Below are 23187 nucleotides of genomic sequence, written 5' to 3'. Positions count from 1 at the left end.
TAGGGAAAGAGCATTTTGCAAGGAATGAAAAGGCAAATGAACTTCCCTCCTGACACTGCAGCACGAGACTCAGTGCTCAAGGTATGGCTACAGAGCAAAGCCAGACAGAAATACCCACGAGAGTCCAGCTACTGGACGCACATGCTCATCATAGGCTAGTTAGACACTCTGTGAAGCAGGTAGTACTAGCCCAAGCCTAATGCCATGCTTGAAGTAAACAAGCTTTTGCACCCTGAGAAAAGTGGACATATTGCTACCAGTTATTGAACTTATTAACAGAGAGTGAAGATCCAGAAGATCCCTATCGTGCCAGCACAGCTAGACCATAGCATGCTTCAACTTAAAACGAAGCTGCTCTGTGTTGAAAAATGAAATCAGTAGATCAAAAAGGCAAAAAGTATAATCATTATATGTTCAAGTTATCTGAAAAGTAGTATAAGCTGAAGAAACAGATTCCTTTCTCGAACTGTTCCAAATTACAAAACTTATCAACAAGTTAACAGACTTAACAGAATCCATAACAATCTGTGAATTTATTAGCTGACTGACAAATCTGGACATGGAAACAACTGATAGACCAGCAGAAATCTGTGTACAGATGACAGCTATATCCTCGAATTAGGAAATTTAATTCAAAATGGGTATTTGATGCCACCATATGGTTTTGTATAATGCACCTACATTTTCCCTCTGTCCCTCTTGGGTAGCAATTACAGTCATGCGCTATGTGATCCAATCCCTCTGAGATTTCACCCCCTAAATTAAGTCATCATACTGTATTCCGTGTCCATGCAAAAATCTGAAAGCAAACAAACAAATAATCAAATAAACTAAAAGCTTCCAGACTTCTCTATTTTCCACACCTGTCTGTCGGGGCAGGACGGACGAGGGAAGCAAGAGACGACCCAATATGGGTGATAAACAAGCTTCGGCTTTATTTCTAAAAGGCACTGTTTTTATAGTTTACTCTATGCTTAGCTACATACGTGGCGCATATACATTGGATGAAAGTTTGCACACGCAAGCAATACACAGTATTCCCCTTTTTCCTTTACTCCCTTGTGATACTTCTTCTTGGCCACCTGCCAGGGACTTTTCGTGTCCCTTAGCTGTGTGTTGTTTGTCTTGTACACTGTGCTTTAGTTGAAGGTCAGGCCTCTGTATTTTTCTACAAACTAGCACTTATACAGCATCTTCATAGAATTGTGTCCCTGTTCCTCGAGCCATTCCCCAACACCTGTCAACCAGGAAACAGAAATGGAGCAGGGAGACTGATTACTGATGATGTAATTCAGGCTCCACTCTGATCATCTCATAAACCTTTCTGGTGCTGTCAAAAACTCTTGACTGAATTACAGGCCTGTTATCAATCTCCTTGAATCCATTATCGTGTATGTTATCAGTGTCTCTGTAGCCATTATTCTACGTACAAAACCAAGGTAAAATTACACTTTGATCATTTCTGCTGGGTTGGAGTTTGCCTTTATTTCTTAAAAGTAAGTTTTACACAGGAGAATACTGTTGCTTCTCTCAAGCATTTCTTTACCCTTTCCAGAAGGAAATTCTAAGGATTTGAAAGTCAAATAAAAATTGAACTTCTTAAAAGATAATAAGCAGGAAACAGTTTTAGAAGTTCTCCAATTTATTTCATGCATCAGTTACCACATTTTCTTTTTTCCTAATGTTGTAAAGGGATCCCATTCACCTACCAGAACAAAACTTCCACGTACTTGCACATTCACACTCTCCAGTTCCCAATACTCATACTGCAGGAGAATGACAAGCAGTGAATATCTCGCTGCATTAATAGATTTTAGGAATAAATCTATTAGATAATTGCATCTAACCTGTCTAATGTGGAGTCACAAACACTTCACAATGTCTCTCCACTTTCCCTTTTTCATGTCCTCAGACAATTTAAATTCATTCTTTACTTCTTAATTCATGGAGCAGTTACCGGCCAGTGAATACCACCTTTTGTTCATCTGAGGACTGAACATCAGATCCCTATTGTATTAGCAAGGATACTGATGCAACTGCTCTGAATAACACCAGTCATATTGACTACACCAAAGGCCAAACACCCTGTAGCCTTTTAAATCATTTGACAAAAGGTGTTTGCTTAATTGTATGTGCAGCTTCCAAATCCACCCTTGAAACATTGATTCTGGGAAACTAATTTTATAAACCAAATCAGAAGAGTTTGTGTAGCCTGCCTCCTGGGTCATAGCAAATATAAATTAAGTGCTACCCTCCAGAGAAGCGAGGAAACACAATAGGCAATGCCAATATATGTCTTTTTGACTTTGTAGACCACTGACATGATGTTGCTTCCAGTTTTTCCTACAAGATACACAGCCATATGCACAGCTCAAAGTTTTTCCTATAGTATGTAACGGAGCCATTACCCAGTAGCCTACACACAGTTTTATTGGCTTTCAAACCAATTTGAATATGAGACCACTAGAGGAGAACAAACTCTTTGAGCTTTCTGAGAGAAATACTGGCCTCTTGTGACTCAGCCCTGTAAAGATTTACATGTGCAGTCAGCTTTGCACCCAAAGGCTACCTGCAACACATAGCAAAGGGTAAGCCTGTGCACTGCAAGGCATTTAGAAGCCACTGGGAAAATTCCCATCGATTTTAACAAACCAATGATTGGGACTAAATACATTGATTTGGTCTTTGGGTTTGAATTCATTCACCTCTCCTAGTTCCTTAACTTTGACTCCTTTGCTTGTTCAGGATCTGTATTTTCCTGGTTACATTCTGATTGCTTTTTACCATTTAAGTAAAATCTCTTTTTCAGACCTCTACCTTTACTAATCTGAAGGAGAAGGAGAAGAAAGATGAGACCTGTCCCTGCATCATTTCTGCTGCAGCCAATGTTTCTACACAATGTCCACTCCTGGTGTGAAGCTAATGTTCATCCTTGTTTCAGTTTCCTTCACATCATTTCTGAACTGTTTTTTATCAAATAAACTGCCTTACAGTGAAAAGCTGGAGGGGGATTTAATTACTGTTTGCAGTTCCTCAGAGCCAAACATAAGCATGGCCAAACCAGACCTCACACAAGCGTAACCCACTCCAGCATTGCCTGGAAATCACCAGTAACAGATGTCTAGAGGCAGGGAAAAAAAGTAGAAATCAGCCAAGAAGAGCCTGACACTTCTCCCTGAATCTCTCCCCATCCATCCTCCAGTTATTAGCAGTTTAAGGACCTGGGAAATATTGATGGCATCTGAAACTGTGGTTAGGTTCTAGCAGACTATTTTAATTTCTCTTTGAACAGCAAGTCTTGGGGCTGCCACCATACAGAGCAGCCAGTTATGCATCCACCACAAGAAACAATGTCATGCCTGGGAGTCCTTTCATGGGTCTTTATGATATGTTCATACCATGCTTCACAGGTAATACAGACCTACAGTCCTCTCAGATATTTATGCTCATAGCAATATGCAGTGCTGTTCACAGACCTCCCCATACTCTTTTTAAAGAAAAACAGATATTGGGGACAAATTAAAGCTAGTATGTGAATTTGACTGTCAAGGTGCACTTTGCTTCTACTGAAAGTAGCTATTTGCAGCCTTCCCCTTATCACGACTGGGCAAAACCCCTTTTGGGATCATGTCCTCCTTCATCTATCAGTATAAATATGAGCAGAATTTAGCCACTTCAAAACCAAAACAGAGAAGCTTGGTCTTGTTTAACTGCTGTTAAGGTATTTTCAGTGATAGTACTACTAAAACATTATTGCTAAAAACTGCCAGGGCTATGATACAATCTGTTGTGAGAATATTTTAAACCTGTGATAAGATACCTTGTAATTCAAATAAAAAAGGTACAAGAAACAGTCATCTTACTTCAAATGGGAGCTCTGCTATTTCCAGATTTCCAGACAAATCCAGTTTTTCCAGATTCTCACAGTCACCCAGTTCTGGAGGGACTGACTTCAAATTATTAAAACTCACATTGAGCACTCTGAGGTTTTTTAAGCAGCCTGTTAGGGAAAGATAATTAAAATCAGTGCAACAAAACCGCAAAGGGTTAAAGTGAAAGAAAAAGTACACTCAGTTTAGCAATGAAAAGTCTCCTCAACAGGATGATGAATAACTCATGAATAAACACTTTCTTCAACAGGCACTCATCACTGGAGGCAAAACTGCTGTGCTGCACTCCACATGCAGCCTTCCTTTAATCAGCAATGGGCCCAGCAAAGCTTTGAGAGGAGGCAGCAAAGACCTTGATTTTACTGGTGATGAGGTTCCTGTTTACCTCAGGAGAAACAGGAGAAGTTGGCTTTTGGTTCAACCACTTCAGGAAAGTCTTGCTCATCCTCTGACAGAGGAGCATCTTGGGGATTGCTGCAGAGCATGTTCAAGGCACACAATTGCGCCTGCCAAACTTACTGGCAGACATCAAGAACTGCATCTGCTGTACCCAGCATCGCATACTTTTTTGATTTAAATCCCAGTGATTTTAATAGTCATATCTGATTATAAAAGATAAGGGGTCTGTGCATTTGTTTCATTATTTACTTTACTGCAATCCGTCATCTTTGTCAGCTTAATTTTAGGGCCCTGCTGATATTTTGGGATATGTTTAGTCACATTGCACTTCCAGCTTCTCCTATTTATAGCATTACATAATCTTCAGTAAAAGCAGGTTTAGAAACATCATTAAAATGCAAAATACATTATACCGCAAAAATGCAAATTATACTGTGACATATTCAAAGAAGGTGGAAGTATGCCATTTAAACATACTGAATAGCTGAAATGTTAGCAAAGGGATCTTTAAACACAGTCATAAAAAAGAAGAGAGATTGTTCTATGGACAGCTGTCCTGCTGTATTATATAGATGATCTTCCCCTCTCACCAGTGATCAAATACAGCATCACAGGGGAAAGCAGCAGCAAATCCAATTCAGCAGTTAGAAATAATAAGGGAGGGAACAGCATCTTGTGTCAACAAGTTCTCAAAGCGGGCTACATATTGGCAAACTGAGTAAAGACATATAATAAGCATTAATTTTTGTCTATAAAAGCACTCTATCATGTAAATTACCACTTAACTCATATTACAGATGCACAATTTTACATTATACCACTGTCTTCTATTTATAATCCAATTTTAAGAGAAAAATCTGTTGTTTCATGGGATTTGAACAGCACTGTAGAGAACCTGTCTACCGTACATCACAAGTGCTCAAAACAGTCATAACAGTAAGCTTATCCTTAAGGTACTAATAGAAATTTAGTTGAACTCTCTCCAAAGCAGTTGTTTAGAGCTGCTCACCTTTTGCAACGTGTTGAAATCATTAGTGAAGGCCAGAGAGCGCTTCCACAGGAAAGAACTGAGAAGAAACGTGGAGAAATGAAAGCCCTGCAATTTTCCTCCGAGAAATTACTGTTGGCAGAGGCAATATGTAATTTGATGGCCAATACTAGCAGCCCCCAAATCTCATGGGCCTGCATTTTGCACAGACTTCAGGGATCCCCTTGGACACAGCATTTCTCTGAACTGCAGCTAGACCACCCAAATCTTTCTCCCAGGAGGCAGATAAGCCAAGTACGGGGAAAACTCTGCTGGATTGATCTCTGCGGGTTGCAGCAAACAAAATATACAGAAGCTTCCACTCAGCTAAGCGAGCCTCCTTTTTCCCCATTTATATAGCTCTGCCTAGAAGTACAAAATGAGATGGTATTTCAAAATTCGGCTCTGTCCTTTTAAGAAGCTGACCTTTTCTGTCCTCTTGCTGTAAAGTGCTGTTCTAGTTAAACTAGCAGAAACAAGATTATCCGTAAGACTACAAAAGACATTTGCTGTGGCGGTAGAGTACTATCCCACAAGGGTCATTTGGGCTGATGCAAGAGAGTAATAGAAGAAGCTTAAGGGGTGTAACTATGAAAACCTTCTTATCTTATTTCCAGGTTTTCAAGCACAGAAAAGTAATACAATGTTAGCCTATCCAATGTGCCATGATGTAGACAAATGAAGGTATTACACCACCTGCTAAATAGTATATCAGCTGGTCAACTCATCATGAAACCAGCTCAAACCTATATGCTACTACTACATATAATCCCATTCATTAATTTACCATCTTCCGCCTTAAAAGTAGTTTGCTTTCTGATATGCACTGCTCTTACCGAAATGTATGCTGAGTCCCATCCCTTCCATGATTAAAAACGGTATTCAATTGCCAGCTTAAGTTTATTCATAGAAATTTTATAACCATGCATTCTTTTGCCAACTTTATCTTTAAATAGCTCTTTTCCTTCCCTGCTGTTTACTTCCCTGATGTTTTCATAGGCAGCAGGCATACCAGCCTTTGTTTTACTAGCCTAAACAAGCCAAGTTCTTCTACTCTTCTCTCATAAAATAAAAATTCCCTTCCCTGAACTCTCCTAATAGACTTCTTTTGCATCTGTGCCCTTCTGAATAAACCTTTCTTGAATCTGTAAAACCACACTATATGCAATATTCCAGACCTGCTCTTATTGTTGCTCCGGACAATAGCATTAGTATTTTTCTTCAGCTGAAAATATCTTGCATTTAAATTACCTTGCATTTGCCTTCTGTGCGTGAGTATCATACTGGCGGGTCAGTCTGTGATTGTTAGCTTGGAAATATCCATTCTTTACTGTGTTTATTTAATGAACCCATAGCTTGTGGCAGGAATTTTTAGCCCCTGAGTACATGACCTTGAACTCTGTAATCATGAATTTAATCCCCCTACTTTTATTGCAGTCCTCGTGCCCATTTAACTCTTCACATTTCAGCCTGCTTATGCAGAGGCAATACCTCCCAAATTGTGTTAACAGAAAATTTCATTAGCACAGCTCAAAATTAAGAAATAAAATCAAGACTGATCCTTGAGAAACTCCACAAGTAACCTTCCTCCTAACTGAGGGGTGAGTCCCTCGCTCATTTTTACAGTTGTTTTATCAAGGCCCATTTTCTTAGGTTCAAACATTAATTTTCCATAATCCACTGTATCAAATGTTTTATTGGATGCCAGATAGACAAGATCCGCGACTTATAACTCAATCATCTTCTCTAAAAAAAGACATAAACCAAGTAAGTCAGCCTACCTACTTTTCCTTTATATATTTTTAATTTCAACTTAGTTTTTATTCACTTCCAGATGCTTAGTTACTCCTTCCTCTAAAGACCTGTATTTGAAATTCTTGCAAGCAAGAAGTTACACTGGGTTGGGATTAGGTTATATAGGTTATATGAGTTACCTGAATTGTGATCCAGATTACAAAAATTGAGAACTTTTCTCAAATAAAAAGAGCACTCTCCTTTTCCCCTGGGTCTATCCAACAGGGCTGGCAGACCATCCTTGTCACAGAAAGAGAACAAATGTATGACTAGAAGACAATATCTGTGACAATCCTCTGTTGCGAGATACTCAAATGCAGATATCCTGGCAGAAGGAGTGTGAAACAGGGTAGCAGCAAGTCCCTAAACAACCTCCAACCCCCGCTCAGCGTTATCAGTCATTCCAGCCACATTCGGAGTTTATCACAATAACAGCTAAGGGAGAAAAAGGTAAGTTTGCCTAAATAACTTTCACCTGCCCAAAATGCGTATTTAGGAACTTATTTATCCCTTCAAGGTGCAGGCGCTCTTGGGTCTCCCAGGTAGGATGCCCAGCCACCCCTGGGCCTGATCCTCACGTGACACTGCCAGTGACACAGCCCTGGGAGGTGACACCCCCTTCACAGCCCCCCCCCCCCCCCAACTGCAGAGGAGGGTTGGACCTCCGCACCTGCCACCAAAACGCTCGAGTAATGTTCAAGCACAACTTACTTCACAATTAAAAATAATAAAATGGCTGCTGCTACAACACTGTGGTTAACTACACCTTTATGACACTGAATTTTCAGTTCTATAAAAAACGTAAATTAGGGAATTGAATAGCTAACATCTCCCTGCATTTTCCAAGCAGAGCCAGTTAAAGCAGTAATTAAATCCATAGCTTCCCTGGCAGTTTCACATTTAAGAATATTTTATTTTTAAGTGGGAGCTGCAATGCCGTAGTTGTTGCCTATGATACCATTTATTCCCAGTTTGATCTTTTAATTCATTATTTTAAAAAATTAAACTGGTAATTAAACCCTGTAATTGCTGATGGGCAATGCAACTTCCCCATTTAGATAAGCGTGTATTAGCACTCCCAACAAGGTATCTGTAAGACAAAGTACAGGTGAGGTTACAGGGAGCCTTCATCAGCCAAGTATCCCATTCAATACGAATGCAGATCAGCTTGTATAAACTGAACTAGAACGTAAAGCAAATTTTTGCATTGATCTGACCCAGTCAAGCCAAATTAGCTAGCACAGCAGCTTCCTATGGGCCAAGACAAATAGCCTCCTTTTTCCAATCTTCTCTGCTACATCAGTGACACTGCCTTTGATTTATTTGAAGGGGGATATTGATGTTCAAGCTTACAGGTGACAGGTTGATGTTTAAACATCAACTTTTTTTTTTTTTTTTACTTCTGATCAAAGCACTCAACAAAAGGGAGGGATTTTGACTCTCTGAACTCCTTCCACATCAAACTTTTTTCATAACAAATATGCAAAATCTTTTTTGCCACTAGGGCTTATCAAAATTGTAGTATGGCAATAGATTGACCCTGGCCTAGTAAAATTTCATTCTTGAACCAACATTCATACATTCAATTAAAAAAAATATAAACGTGCTGACAGAAATTGCAAACTACTGTTACAAGCAAAAAAAAGAAAGGATAAAGCTTGGAATCTAGGCCTGTGGTTAGAAAGTCTTTTCACAGCAGAATAGGGCAGAAAAACATGAAGAAGTTTGTGATGGATAGCAGAAAAAGATAACACCTGGTAAAAAAGTAGGGCAAGTGTCTAGTGAAAGGGCTGAACCAAAAATATTCTGATAGATCAGAAATCCTATATAAAAGCATCTACGTGTGACTTCCTCTTTTTATTTCAGTGGATAAGCTGGTATATGGGCTCCGCTCTGCCCAGGGATGCCCAAACAACAGTGCATCTCCCGAGGGCAAGGCAGAGGCGCAGGTTCCAGCATATTTTTATGTATAGTGTACTTGCATAAAATTATATGACAAACTCAATAGATAAGAATCTTTTGGCAAAAATAATTTGTATAATGAGTAGTTTCCATGGTAAAGTTCCAATCTGAGCTCCAGTTTACCCAGTGGCACTACGTGGCCTTTGCAAGATCCGATGGTGCTGTAATTTGTTAAGGCAATACGTTTTTCTTACATTTTAGTACAATATTCCCCATTTTGAGAGTTTAAGCAGGGGAACAAAAAAAGATCACTTCCTGCCTAGGTGGTCCAATATAAAGTACAGTTTGGTATTTTGTGGTATACTAACCATAGGTTAAATTCTGATTATCTCACCAGCTGTTCCACTATTAACAGGCCATTATTAGAGCAGCCAGCTTAAAAGCAACTGGCACCTTCTTAAAAACAGTCGATTTGCAAGAAAGGTGTTTAATACTTTCCCTTCAAATGGAGAATATAAAGAAAAATTCTCAGTTGTATACAAGACTCAGTTGCTGGACAGATAATATTCAATACTGAGTAAGTGGCAGGGGAAAGACATGATATCCTCTAACTCCTCAAAACTAAACTGCATTTAAACTGAGAATCCATATTTTCTTCTTGGAAATTCACATATTGGCACACTGGGAATTTTATTAATAGAAAAAGCTATTTTCGGTATCTAGAAATCATTTAAAACTGTATTACTTATAGTTTTTCCCCTCTGAGTTCTAGGTAATTGGATTAATGCTATGCACAAATGAAATTTTACAGCGTGAGGAAGGTAGGAGAAAAAATCCCTATGATTTCTTTTAAAGACATCTCTGAAAAGCACAGCTATTTTTTCCTCCTAAATATTTGGCACATTGGAAACATGAAAGGACATAATGAGGTACAAAGATTTATTAACAGCTCTTTGAGACGTTTCATGAATAATGCGTGGGAAAAAAGAAATCCTCATACAATCTCACTATCCCATCTTAACAAAAGCTGAGCAATCACACAAAGACTTGGACTACTACCTCCTGTGAATATGGGAATATACCCATTTGGATGTCTTTAATGATACCAGTTGCTTGTGTAACCAACATCACTACCTGATGCCCAGCCAGTGTACTGCAGCTGTGCCTTCAGCATGGTATGAAAGCCCAAACTGCAGATCATGGAGAAGCTGCTGCCTAAGAAAACCCTCCAAGAATACCCCGTTCATGATCTTTTCTGTTATTCCTGGGAGAAACAGACTCGACTACTCTTAGCCAGATAACAGCTCCATTTTGCATTCTGTCAAGTTTTCACTGTTTCTGTTTACTCACTTTCCCTGAAAACATATGCCATTACACGAGAAGAATCAAGCTGAAAATATTCTGAGCTATTTGCTGATCCAAACATGATCTTTTCAAGTGCATATGTGAATATAACCAAAAGCGTATTCTGAAATACCTGAGAACAAGGTTCAAGTCTTCCTTCTCTCTGATTCAGAGCAGAGCTTTTCTGTCTAGATCAGGTAAAACACAAACTTCAGTTCCTGTGGACTTTTTAGTACAGAGACCTGTAGGAACCGTGACTGCAACAATGCTTTTTATCCACTGAAAATATTCTTATGATCTCCTCTCTTTTTCCCTGCCTTTAAACCCACCTTCTTAAAATCAAAAGTAGCCTTAACAGGGCTCACCAGTTTAGCTTCTGCTAGATGATTTGTTGGTCTAAATTTGGCTTCAGTTCTGTCTGAAGATTAAAGACTCCACAGCATGCATGTCACTGCCAGCTTCAACCATCTGTCATTACTCTCAAGTATGTTTTAGCTGTGATATTTATCTACGCGCCGCTGTTTTGTAAACAGAACACAAAATGATAAATACTTAAGCACTTAACCTTTCTGGAGACCTTACCTTCTGATTTAACACCCAATCCTCACTCCTTGCTTAGATAAAGTTCCCAAACTGAACCCTGTGATAATTTAGCAGTTAGATGACTGAAGTCTGGGGCTTTTCATAATTTGAAGCAGCACCCAAAAAAATTCAAGACATCAACATTTTCCATAATAAGATCTTATTAATATAATGAACACTTCCAATACATGCTAGCGCCTATGTGTGTGTGCGTATATCGTACATGCAATAAACCATGGCTATTTGGAAGCATACAGCCTTAGAGGTCAACTGAGAGCGCACTATTTGAGTTGAGAAAAAAATCTCTCTATTATCTCTGCCATAACAAAGGCAGCTGTGCTGCATTACTAATAGATCAACACAGGACATTCACCAAGGCTGAAAATTACTAGGCAGTTTTAGCAAAAAAGCACTAGTTTGACTACAGTACTGAGTCCAGAAGTAGCTTTTTTTCTTAAGCTACTGCATCTTTGTCTGGATAGACTAGTATTGCTGCTGAGATGTAGAACTATTGTATAGATTTCCTCTACCACTAAATAAACATGTTTCATCCAGTGATAGCTTCATGTAAATTCATACAGCGTCTCAAGAGGAAAGATTCAAACCCAGGTTTCTCCATACGAGTGTTTAGTACAATCATGCTCACTGTCATCTTACCAACCTTGAAAGTCTTTCCTGAATTAGAGATCAGCTTTAACAGGACGGTGGTGAGTGCTATAATACTGGACCTGGGGCAGTCCCACAGCAAACTGCTTTCTAATATTCCCTGATGCTTCCAGTCAAACACTTAAATAAAAAAGCAGCAAGAAAAACATTGAAAGGAAAAGAGCAACACCTTGGATGAGCACAGATTGGAGGGAAGACAAAGGAATAGGAGTAGCAGGAAAGCTCCTGATGAGCAGAATTCATGTCATTTAAAAGGCAGCTGAAAGAATAGTGTTTTCTAATAGATGCATGTGAAACATTCTTCCTTTTTTCCCCAAGAAAGGTCTGAAATAGCCTCTAAATTATCCTCTATGGGGAACAGGTTATGCTAGTCTGATCTGGCTTTGTGCCTTTGCTCTGGAAACAAACTGCATTACCATTCATAATTACTTTTTCTTTTGAACCATTTTCATTATTAGTGCCCAGTATTACAAGAGGAAAGAAAAAAACCCTTCCTTAGTCTCTACTTGCCTCAATAGTTAAGCAATGACCCCTTAAAAAAGTTTAATGGCCTAGGATAGCCTCTGGAGGGGACCCACATCTCCCCCTCCACGTGATGGAAGGCTTGAGAGGCCATTAAACTCACTGACCCATCTGACTTCTGCGGTCCAAGTGCTGACAAAACAGTTTGTGTTTATTTTATGTCTATTATCTCCTGCTTGTGTCTTGTTTATGATTTGCTAGTGTATTTAGCTGCCAGGTTGAAACTATAAGATATATCTGGTTGTCAGTGGCAAATTTTTTGTGTAAAATAAAATGTTAGTAAATAAATCACAAAGTATTAGTGTTAGTCTATCAGGTAGAAAAGTCTAGCGGTGATTTCTGCATTTCAGGAGACTTTCTCTCTTCCTGTTTCTCTTAGTTAAAATAATGGTAGTTGTGGAGACGGTTTTAGTCTTTATTCTTCACTTGAAAGATATTAACTCATTGGTTACATAAGGAAATCTAGGCATAGAGCAAACTTAGGACTACTGAATTAAAAACCAAAGGCTGAGCTGTTAGGCAGCTAGTACACCTCAGTGCATGGACCTGACTAGAGGGGGCAAGAAACCCTTGCAGCACACAATTTCTTCAGCTCACTGCTCACAGCAACATCCCTCCTTGTAAGAGCAGCAACTCCCTCTCAAACCATTAGTCTTTTAAAAGGACTTTATTTTGTAAGACCAGAAAGCTTCAAAAAAGCCAAACACATGAAAATTACTATTATATAGATAAAATAGCAAAGGCCAAAGTAGGTAAGAGTTAAGCACTGTTTCTCTAAAAACCCTGCTGTCAAGTTGGAAATAGCACTTTACACAGTGATCACTACCGAACTTGTTACAAAATTGAAAAGGTTTTTTTTTCCAAAATTATATTTTGTGGACTTCCCTATTACTAGAATCTTATGCTTCAGTATATCTTGTCTGAGATTTATATTGTTCCTAACCTATAAGGAACATAAAACACCTCCCATCCTCAGGCAGGAGTCCCCATCCACTTGAATGTTAACAGTGACTGTCTGATAGTAAGACAACCAGAGTATGTCAGTTTTCCCACATCTGAGCTATATTTAACCCATGATATTGTAGGCAATTCAGCAAATATAACTACAAAGCTATAAAACCTGACAAAGTACTGACTGGAAACAACTAAGACAATTATCAGTGAATGAATAAGAATAGCCATGCACACTCGCTGTCCTGCATTACAGCTAAATAGCAAGAGTATAAATAGCTAAATAGTGTGAACCAACATACCGATTTCCACAGGGAGATGGGTGATTTGATTTTTTGGCAGCTCCAGTACTCTCAGATCCTGAAACAAGGCAATGTAGGCTGGAATGGTTTGTATCAACGTATTGCTCACATGCCATTCTTTCAGATGGGTCTGCTCTTTCAGAGAATCTGGGAATTCCTGCAAATTAAATGATATTTCATAAATAGAAAGCATCAAGCTGGGATTGGGTTCTATCATATTTCTAAAAAGGGTGGAGAAAATTCCATGGCCAAGCCTCAACACTTTGCCTTAATTATCTTGATGTAGATAAGCAACTTGTTCAACAACCCTTGCAGGAGCTGTTCTTTGAAGAACATAGCAGTTGTCTGTCACCACACAGAGAGTTTTTTACTGGTAGTGCAGACACTTTGCTCTAAAACTGAAATCTGTCTGTAGCACTCAACCTGTTTGGTGGCTCCCATTGTTTCCTTTTTCCAGCTGGAGGATTTAAAAAAAAAAAAAAAATTCAGTGCTTTAATTCACACACCAGGACATCGTAAAACTGAGGAACAGAAGAGCAAATTACAAGGAATATCGAAATAGACCTTGCCACACGAAAAAGAGTGACTACACCCTTAATACCTGCTAATGTCTTGAAATTTGTTTGCCAAGACGTAACACAGACCAAGAAATAGAAACATTTCAGAGAGGACTTTGAAAGTCTTGTTTTTAAAAAAGTGACTTCCTAAGTCATTCCTATGTTTGAGAATTTTTGCTCAGTTTCTTTATAGAATAAAAATACTGAATTTTTAAACCAGTCTAGAATTGCAAGTAATTCTCATTTAAGTCATTCAGAAACTCCTTCTGTAAAATTTCTGTGACTGTCCTAAATACACAGCAAATAAGTTTGCCTGAGTAATTTTCACACACTATTCTATTTGTCCAAAATCTTCCACATATAACAGTTAGAGTGAAGGGTTTAGAGCCTTAATTCATACAAAATCACTGTAATTAATTGGTATTCAGTTCAGACTTACACATCTTTCTCTGAAGTATGCAACCAAATTCCTTAAACTTGGTAAATCTTGATAAAAATCAATTGATAAAGTTGAAGGTCAGATCATTTAAACTCCACTTTCTAAAGCAGCACATAATTTACCAGTCTGTTCTTGATTTTCTAGCACTGTGCATTGGTAACATCTGGAATACATAATCTGGATGAGGTGCTATTACTACCTCTGCTCCATAAAAAAAGATGTAATAGTTTCAACATTTAATTCCTTTGTAGCTTTTTTTTTCCCCAGTGCATGAAGAATTGTACACAGTAGGAATTACTGTTTTTATACAGAGGACACTGCCAAGTAGGTTTTTTTCCCCTCTAGATTTCATAGATCCACCAGGACATTAACAAGGGTGACGCATTTTAATTGTTTCTTATTAAAAACTCGGACTAGTGCTACTTAACCCTCACTTAAATTAAAACATCTAATTGCGATTAAAGATATACTGGACTGTTGATCATAAACAGTTTTTTGTTTGGTTGTTGCAGTCTCTAATTGCAGTGCTTTTCAACTTATGCACGCAGACATTTAGCTATATAGGTAGTTCTGTCTTGCCACCCGCCTTTTCACGTTTGATATGGATCATTTCATTTCTTGCTTCATTTTCCCAGTAGGTGTATATTGCATCGTGATCCATCTTCTATATTTGTCAGTTTATGGCAGTTAAAAAATAAAATGCCTGAAATGCCTCAGGCGTGGTGATGAGAAATCTCTCCAACTTTCTGGAGTGGGTTCCCACTCCTCCACCTTTGGTGGTGCGCATTTTCCTGCAGCAAAACGAAAGAATAAACACCAACTGAGGCTTCAGTTAGTATTGTGTCCCCACTATTACAGAATTGAAGATGCAGCACATGGGAACAGCATTCAGCTGGAGCTGCACAGATGCTTCTCTAAGGAAGAACTATCATTCACAGAGAAAGCAGATGCATAACACAGTCACACCAGGGGAAAAATAGGTCTGGGAACCAGACAGCATTCACCACTATTTTCCCTGTTGTGTCACAATCCAAAAATCTTTCTGCTGACCTCCTGTTTCCTTCCACCTCACTACCACACCTGACCACCTCTGACTCCTTGCTGGCCCCAAGGGATGCAGCAGGAAGCGGAGGCAAAGGCTTGCCCCCAAGAAGCCAACAGCAGGACATTCCCCTAGACTAAGCAGGATCGCACAAACTTCTCCTTGATACACAAGAAAGAGTACAAAACACAAGGCACTCTCTCAGATAAAGATCAAACAACTCAGCTCCTTTATAACTTCAGAAAAATGAGATAAAATGATTCACTTTTTCCCCCATCGCTTAGGGTTGATGGGAAAAGGTTAAAAAAAAAAAAATCTTTACTTGCATCTTAAGGATTGCCTCAATAGTGTCAAGATATTCTAATGCAAGGACTGAAAAAGGATGGAAACTTCAAAAGAATGGAACTAGGTTTGAATTTGGGCTCCTCTACCAATTGCCTTTACTCACTTTTTTTTCCTTGAGATAGTTGCTTTGTATCTTTTAATCACATTTACATTTTGCAAATATAAGTTTACAGATACTGTGGTATAACATGCTTAAAAAAAAAAAAAAGCATTTTCTGATTTTCTGTTTAACCATATATTTGTGTTGCTGAAACATAAATTGATGCGGTATTTTACTTCATTTACAAACTAGTTAGGGATGGGAAGAGAAATTTGCACAAGCTTTATGTTTGCTTTTCTCTGATTCCCTTGTGTTCTTTTGTAATCTTCTGCCGCCACGCTAAAGCTGGCAGTCTGCTGATAAATTACTGCATGAAGACTGACACTTGGAGGATAACCAGTCTTTTGCCTTTAACAGAAAAACAATACCTCAAACTCCTTTGATTTTGGGGAAAAAAAATCCCACTATTAAAAGGCAATAAATAGCAAAGCTACAACCATTGCTAATTTTTCTATTTCTAATTAAGAGAGAATTTACCTGCTAGACATGAGCCTGTCCTAAAACTGTGATCAAACCATTCAGCTCTGAGAAATTTCAATTCTGTTTCTTAACCCAGCTCTGTAATTTCATCTGTCATGGGCCAAAACAAAACTTTGGATCCAAACCTCTCTGATCTTTGAGAAAGTCTGGAGCCAGTTCCAAAACTATTAAGATTTAGGGCCATCTCTTTTACCCGACTAGGTCAAGCATTTTACAAGTACTGGCAGGGAGAGGGGCAATCTCTGCAAGTGAATAAGCGTGCGGCAGATCTTTTATCTGTTCAATGCAGTGATTCTGCTTCACCTGTTGTGGCAAACTGATACCTCACTGTCACTAACAGTCAAAAATAACAAATGGAAATTCTCTATTCTCAACAAAAAGAGAGTATGTTAGATGGTAAAACTGGGAGAATAAATACAAATGAGTAATTCCATTAATTTGCTGCCTTTTTCTGTTCATAAATGATATGCAATAAGGTCACGATCTTCTAGTAATAATTTTATAGTCATTCATCCATAAGTGTTTTGCACATTTGATATTAAAGTTGTTTAAACTAGGCATGGATCCAGATTGTCTGCTGGAGTAAAGCAACATAGCCAAGAACCAAGCCCCATTCTGTCTTTGAGTGAACATTATCACTTTTCATTTACCAATACTGACAGATTCAGAAGTTTGCTTTTCCTCAATAGTTTCTTAAAATCATTCTAAATCTGCTGATCCACTAGAGAATAAACATTCATTAGTTAGGAGCAAGAAGCAAACATGCAGAGGGGAAAAAACAGAGTCAAAGTAAATTCATTTCAAAATTCAGATGAATATTCATGGCATTATTTTGCTACAGTTTCCATTCAGCTCTAATAGCAGTGCTATTTCTCTGAAGAACTAATTTAATTCAGTAGGTACATGTTTACACGTACAAAGGATCTCCGTTAAGAGTTTCATCAACTCTCCACCATTCTCTCCTAGGCAGTGGATTTAAATGCACAATTCAGGAGTCCAAAGTTCTTATACAGCTCCTTTTTATGGTGGGTTTGCCTGGAAAACTCTTAGAGGAAGAAAGTCTTCTTGAACATACCTGGGGAACCTCAGCTTACTTGTGGCACAGTACATCTTTCTCCTGCTGACAAGTCCCAAGGTTTTTATAAACACAACAGGATTTAGCAGACGTGCTGCTGGAGGGAATACAATTGGGTTCTGCCCTGTTTTTATAAAGGGAAAAGACAAGCCTGACTTCTTTCACACCACCACATTAGGAGACTAGCCCATTTGTTGCCATAAGATGTCTTCTTTCCTGAAGTTTTATTTCAGCTGCTAAATATAAATACTTGGCTGACCAACAGCTTTCTTAATTCATTACTGTCCACACATTCCCAACTGGCCGAGATGCACCACACAAGGATGCAGATGCTGAATTCATAAATATTTGATTGATACACAAAAGAGGTGTCAAGGACCACCAAACATTAAGGATGCCATCACGCAGTCTCTTCCAGGTGGAGCTCTGACTGAAAAAAATAAAACCATCTCATCGCTGCAGTTATCAACCACTATCCCCAGCCAGAAGCGACCCACCTGGAGAGATATGGCCAAGCCAGTAACCAAGTTACATGGAGACTTTTTCAGATTCAGAGAGGCTCACTGAGTATAAGTTCTTCAAGTGTAAAGGCTCGATGCTGATCCTCCTTACAGCACCGTAAGAAATCCCATTAAGTTAATGCAATCGCACCATTATAAAACCATTGATTTGAGATGCATACAGGCTCAAACTGCATGCCTCAAAAACTGGCCTAAAAGTGAACTGTAACTAGTAAGAATTAATGATCCACAAGAAATTATGGATCTGCATACACAGAATATATTTACTCAAAATTCAGACACTATAAAACCTTTCTTTAAAATTTTCTTAAAGAAAAAAGCCTTAAAACCTTTCTTTAAAACTTTCTTAAACCTTTCTTAAAAACTTTCTTTAGCTCGTATTCTATGCCTGTCTATCTAACCTAATATTCATTACCTGATCTCTACCTCTTCTAAGATAAGTTAAAATAATTACTTTACAACTGAAAGGAATAGAGAGTGTCCGCTTAATGAAAACACATTATCATTTCAGTGACATTTGAAGTGGAAAAAAAGTGGCAAAGAGGTCCTGAAGGAAGGAATTGCTATGAGGAATTCAAAATGTGTCATCTGCTCTGATTTCCCCTGTTGCAAAAGGTTCTCAGGAGGAGATCCAAAACTATTTCCCAGAAATGACTGTCTAATTGATTACCAAAACAGTTGTCCAGGCTATCGCAGTATACAACAGAAGGTTTTATGAAGCCCATTTTGAAACTTGCATTCAGCAAGGGGGGAATCAGTGGGCCAGATTCACTGCTATGCTGCACAGGTACAGAGTATGAGGCACCAGCATCTCCGTGACACTACATTTTTACCACCAAACAGCATTGGCACTGACGAGTCCCCAACACAAGCCACCTTCCTCATTGATTGTGGGTTCACGAACAACTCCATTAGCAGATTTGTGGAGTTAGCCCATTTGTTGGTAAAGAAACTTCCAAAGAGAGCCCTTACGTGAAGACCTATGGGAAGGATATTGTAAAGGCACTTAATTCTGATCTTGCAAAATCCCTAAGCTGGGGATTACTCTTCTGTGAGACTCAACTTCACAATGTGCAGGAATAGAACTGGTAAAGGCCAGAAGCAGGCCCAGTGCTCAGAATTAAATCTGTAAGTCATACCAGCAACCTACTCAGATTTAGCTACCAACTGTCCAGAGGATATGTTATGGCTTCATTGATGATAGGAAAGAGGAAACATAATAGAAATACTTATCAGCTAAAAGCAAGCTAGACAGAGGATTCAGCAGCCAGTTCCCAAATGGACGCTTCATAGGGCTGTGCTGTTTGCTGCTGCCAAACATCCAGGGCCAGTGAGCAGGAAACCAAACTGGTTATATGCCTGTAAGACCGCAGAGGCAACCCCGGTTCTGACACCTCCTAATGTCCGAGTGCTTAATCTTCCCAACTTCCCTCTTATACGTGTATTTCTGTGCAAAATTCTTTACAGAAATGAAAACACAATTGTTACCACAGCACCTGACTACATAACGTACAGGCATTTCTGATAAAATTGTCACATGTCCACAGATTTTTTTCACATGGCAAATGTCAGCCTGTGCAGCTTTTAATCTATTTGGTTACACAGTCAGCAAATACATTTTCTGTAATGCACTCTCTTGAGAGAGTAATGGGGGAAAAAAGTGTCATGGCTGATTTTGCCTGTGGTTTGGAAGCCGCAGTTGAGAAAAATTGCAAAAAGGAGATGGTATGGTTTGTATAACCAATACTATAATTTTTGTAAAATGTCTGTAACTAGAGAAAACATACTTCCTGTAGAACTTCATTTAAAAAATGTGAAAATCCATTTGACAATTTTCAGCTGTTGGAGACTAGTAGAATTCTTTGACCTTGAGGAAGGGTGGGCCTTCTCCAAATAAGGCATATGAATTACTGCTTTGATTTTATCTTAATCTGCAGACATCTGCGAACTACATCACCATATTTCTTTGAAATGGGAAGCTCACTGTAACCAGGCTGGAGCTGAACAACGAGGCATACTCGCTGAGTTAGCCCATGACATGGAGAGAGAACCACACAGCACAGTTATTAGGAGTCTGCTGCTAAGGACCAGTATCTCTTCAATGTGACCCTGTCCTCAGTTTAATCTTTCAGTATGTCAAGTTGAAATAAAGCGGCAGAAAAGTTTTAGCTTGCACTTCCCTCCTCCTCTGTGTACTGAAAATATTTGCAGGTGCTACAATATCAGTGTCTAAGGAGCTTTAAAATCTCTTTTTTTTTCTCTCTAACAGGAGGAAAAATTTACAATACAGGAAAGTGTGCAGTATAAAATAACACAACTTTAGATAACATTATTGCCAATATCCAAGGTTTCTGGAAGCTGAGAAGTGCTAGTTCTTCAGCAATCAATCCTACAACTTGGATGGCTGGCATTAGTTGAAGAAATAGTCTCCTTACTAGAGCTGGATGGGAAATAGGGTTTTCTATTTTCCAAAAAATTCCACCTACTTTGTTTATTCAGAAAAGGACTAAAGCCAAAAAAAACCCTCACCTTTATGAGAGATGAAATTTGGGTCAAAGTTATGTCTCAGATCAATCAAAACAACTGTTTCACTAAAATTGAGGTACTTTGTTGATTGGCCTTTTTCTTTGCATTTTTTGTAGTGAAAATGATCTCAAAAAAGCTATTTCAAGATGATAAATTACAAAAAATCAAGATGATAATTTCACTTTCTCCTTAATAATGTATCTTGCATCTCAGTGGAAGCTTTAACAGCCTAGAAAGCTTCAGACCAACTCCAACCCACCTCTTGCTGAATTTCAAATGAGCTCACTTTTAAACTGGTATTTCACATAAAACACAACCAAGAGCTTTTTTTTTTTTTTTTTTTTTCTTCCCTCAAGGCCATTGTGGATTGAGGGAAATGTTAGTTTTGATTTGAACAGAACTTGGAAAAAAAAAAAGTTATCATGCCATTAGAGCAAGAAGACAGATCTCTGAGTAGCAGAAGATATCAACAAGCCAACAAAGCTGAATATTACTTTCATCTTTTTCCATTCATCAGGGAATTTAAGAGAAACACATCTTATTGCAGTGTGATTGCTCACACCAATAATTTTTGCAAGGGCTAAATTACATGTTTCAGGAGAGAATTGAGAATTTAAAATAAGCATATTTGAGAACTAAACTGTTAGTTCAGGGCAAGATGAGAAATACTTTTGTCACTTCTAACACAATGAAAAACTATCAGTTTCCTACACATTGTCAAAAAAAAGTTTTGTGGGATTAAAAGTTACAGTGCTGAGCCACTCAAAAACACATTTTCCATTATATTTACCGTCCACCGTTCTCCAGAAAGCTGAAAAATAAACTTGCTTCTTTCCTTCTCTATTTCATCTTCCAAAGCACGCCTCTTAGGGAGCTGAGGAGTCTTTCCATACTTATCCAAAATCTTCTCATCAGTGTCTACAAAGCCGTTTTTGAGGTATTTTGATTGCGGGATGCCTTTCTTCCGACACTCTAGTATGAAGTTCCATTCCTGCTTTATCCTGAAATAGGGCCAGAAAGGGTTTACAGGAATCAACTGAAACAACACAGCACAGAAGTCTCAAAACTTGTTCTTTGTTCCCACAATGATTAACAAAATAAAATCTCACACCTAATGTATTGACCACTTAAAAAAAAAAATGCATTCAAACAGCCATGCTTAGATTTACCAGGCTGACATATAGATGTGAGCAGGATTTCGTTTAGTGACTGTAATACACTGACATCCAGGGAATAACAGAAAAGCAGTGACTAAGCCAACTGTCACAGAAAGCAGTATGAATTATGCCATTGATTTCAACAGGATAGGAAATAGATTGACACTGAACAAGTAACAAATTATATGTAAGAATAAAACAAGGACCTAGTGATATATGCAGAATTTTTCAGCTAGAAAAGATATTTTAGCAACTAAGGTGTTAGAAACATTTATTTTTCCTTCCCTCTCTTATTCAAGGATAACAATCTATTTTCATTTTTGAAAACATTATCTTCTAACATCATCTTAGGAGGGAAAGGTCAAAGTTATCACATGCCAACTAATTTCTATTTCGATTCCAGTGTAACTTTAGGCTTACCTCCAGGATGAAGTTTCATCCATATAACTTCAGGCGCAAATTTAATTTGACATAATTAAGCAACACTAACTGCACGTGCTTTAATTTGAGAGAGATTTATTTCAGCTTAGTCAATTAAGGAACAAGTTGATTAACTGAAGCAAGTCTTCCTTATACCAAAAATAAGACTCTGCAGAGGCCCTTGTCTCATAAATCTGATCTTACACTTTGAATGCTAGGTTCTTGTTGTACATGAGATTCAATTATACGATCTCCACCCTCTGGCAGAAATTTTAAGCAAAAGACTTGAAGAAAACTGACAGATGCAGCAGGGTACAAAGTTCAGGATAATGTGCCCTGTAGGGGAAGTCATAAATGGTATATCTTAGAAAAAGGAATGAAATGCAAGTTTGTAAAGTTCAAGTAAGAACTAATAAAACCAGTAAACATATTCCCAGCTAAACGTGGAGAGTTCTCTAAAATACTAAACTGTAAAAACTAAGATATATGAAACAATGTCTGGTTTTAAATCAGGAACAAGAAAGCAGTTAAGAACTTAGGTACAGGAAACATCTTCACAATATGGTGAAAATAAGTTAATCTTTGGACGCTTGTAGCAAGGTAGAAGTTAGAAGCTGAAGAGCAGAGTGTATTGATGGGGAACTGATAGTGTACATTAAGTCATATTTGACTCTGTGCTATCGAAACAAACCTGGATCTCTGGGGATCAAAACTCCATGCTTAAATAGGAAGAGTATTACTGAGACAGCTGTAAACTGCCCAGCACAAATCATGACAGCTAGAGAAACCTTAGGGGAGGCTGGAGAGACTCAAAAGCAGAGAGCACAACAACAGTGGGAGACTTCAGTCATCCACACACAAATCGCACATCAACATGATGCAGACCTGACACTTTTGGGAATCACGTATGGCTGTTCATCACGGCCGCTAGTCTGAGACTTGATTTAGTTTCCAGTAGCAAAGCATACACAGTTCATTACAGAGCTACTGAAGGCCCCTTCTGTAATAATGACTACATTGTATTCCCATGCAGCATCCCCATAAAGGAAAAACAAGAAAAAAATCTTCTAAAATGCATTCAGTTTTAGAAGATAAACTACATTTAAAAAAGTGGTTAGAAGTGCTGCTCACTGGGTAAATGCTGGC

General features: G+C 38.4%; 1 protein-coding gene across 2 annotated transcripts in view; it reads right to left on the bottom strand.

The window, feature by feature from the left end:
* LOC112978747 (leucine-rich repeat-containing protein 2) overlaps positions 1-23187 on the bottom strand; it is a 60842-nt gene that overhangs the window by 19667 nt on the left and 17988 nt on the right. For both annotated transcript variants that reach the window (XM_026092424.2, XM_026092425.2), the window contains exons 3-5: positions 21255-21465; positions 13380-13536; positions 3864-4000 (exon numbers count right to left, since the gene is read on the bottom strand). In XM_026092424.2, the coding sequence (XP_025948209.2) occupies positions 3864-4000; positions 13380-13536; positions 21255-21465 (505 nt within the window). The remainder of the gene's footprint in view (positions 1-3863; positions 4001-13379; positions 13537-21254; positions 21466-23187) is intronic.

The sequence above is a fragment of the Dromaius novaehollandiae genome, chromosome W (assembly GCF_036370855.1).
Source record: "Dromaius novaehollandiae isolate bDroNov1 chromosome W, bDroNov1.hap1, whole genome shotgun sequence".
Classification (NCBI taxonomy): Eukaryota; Metazoa; Chordata; class Aves; order Casuariiformes; family Dromaiidae; genus Dromaius; species Dromaius novaehollandiae.
This window is presented reverse-complemented; position numbering and strand designations above follow the sequence as displayed.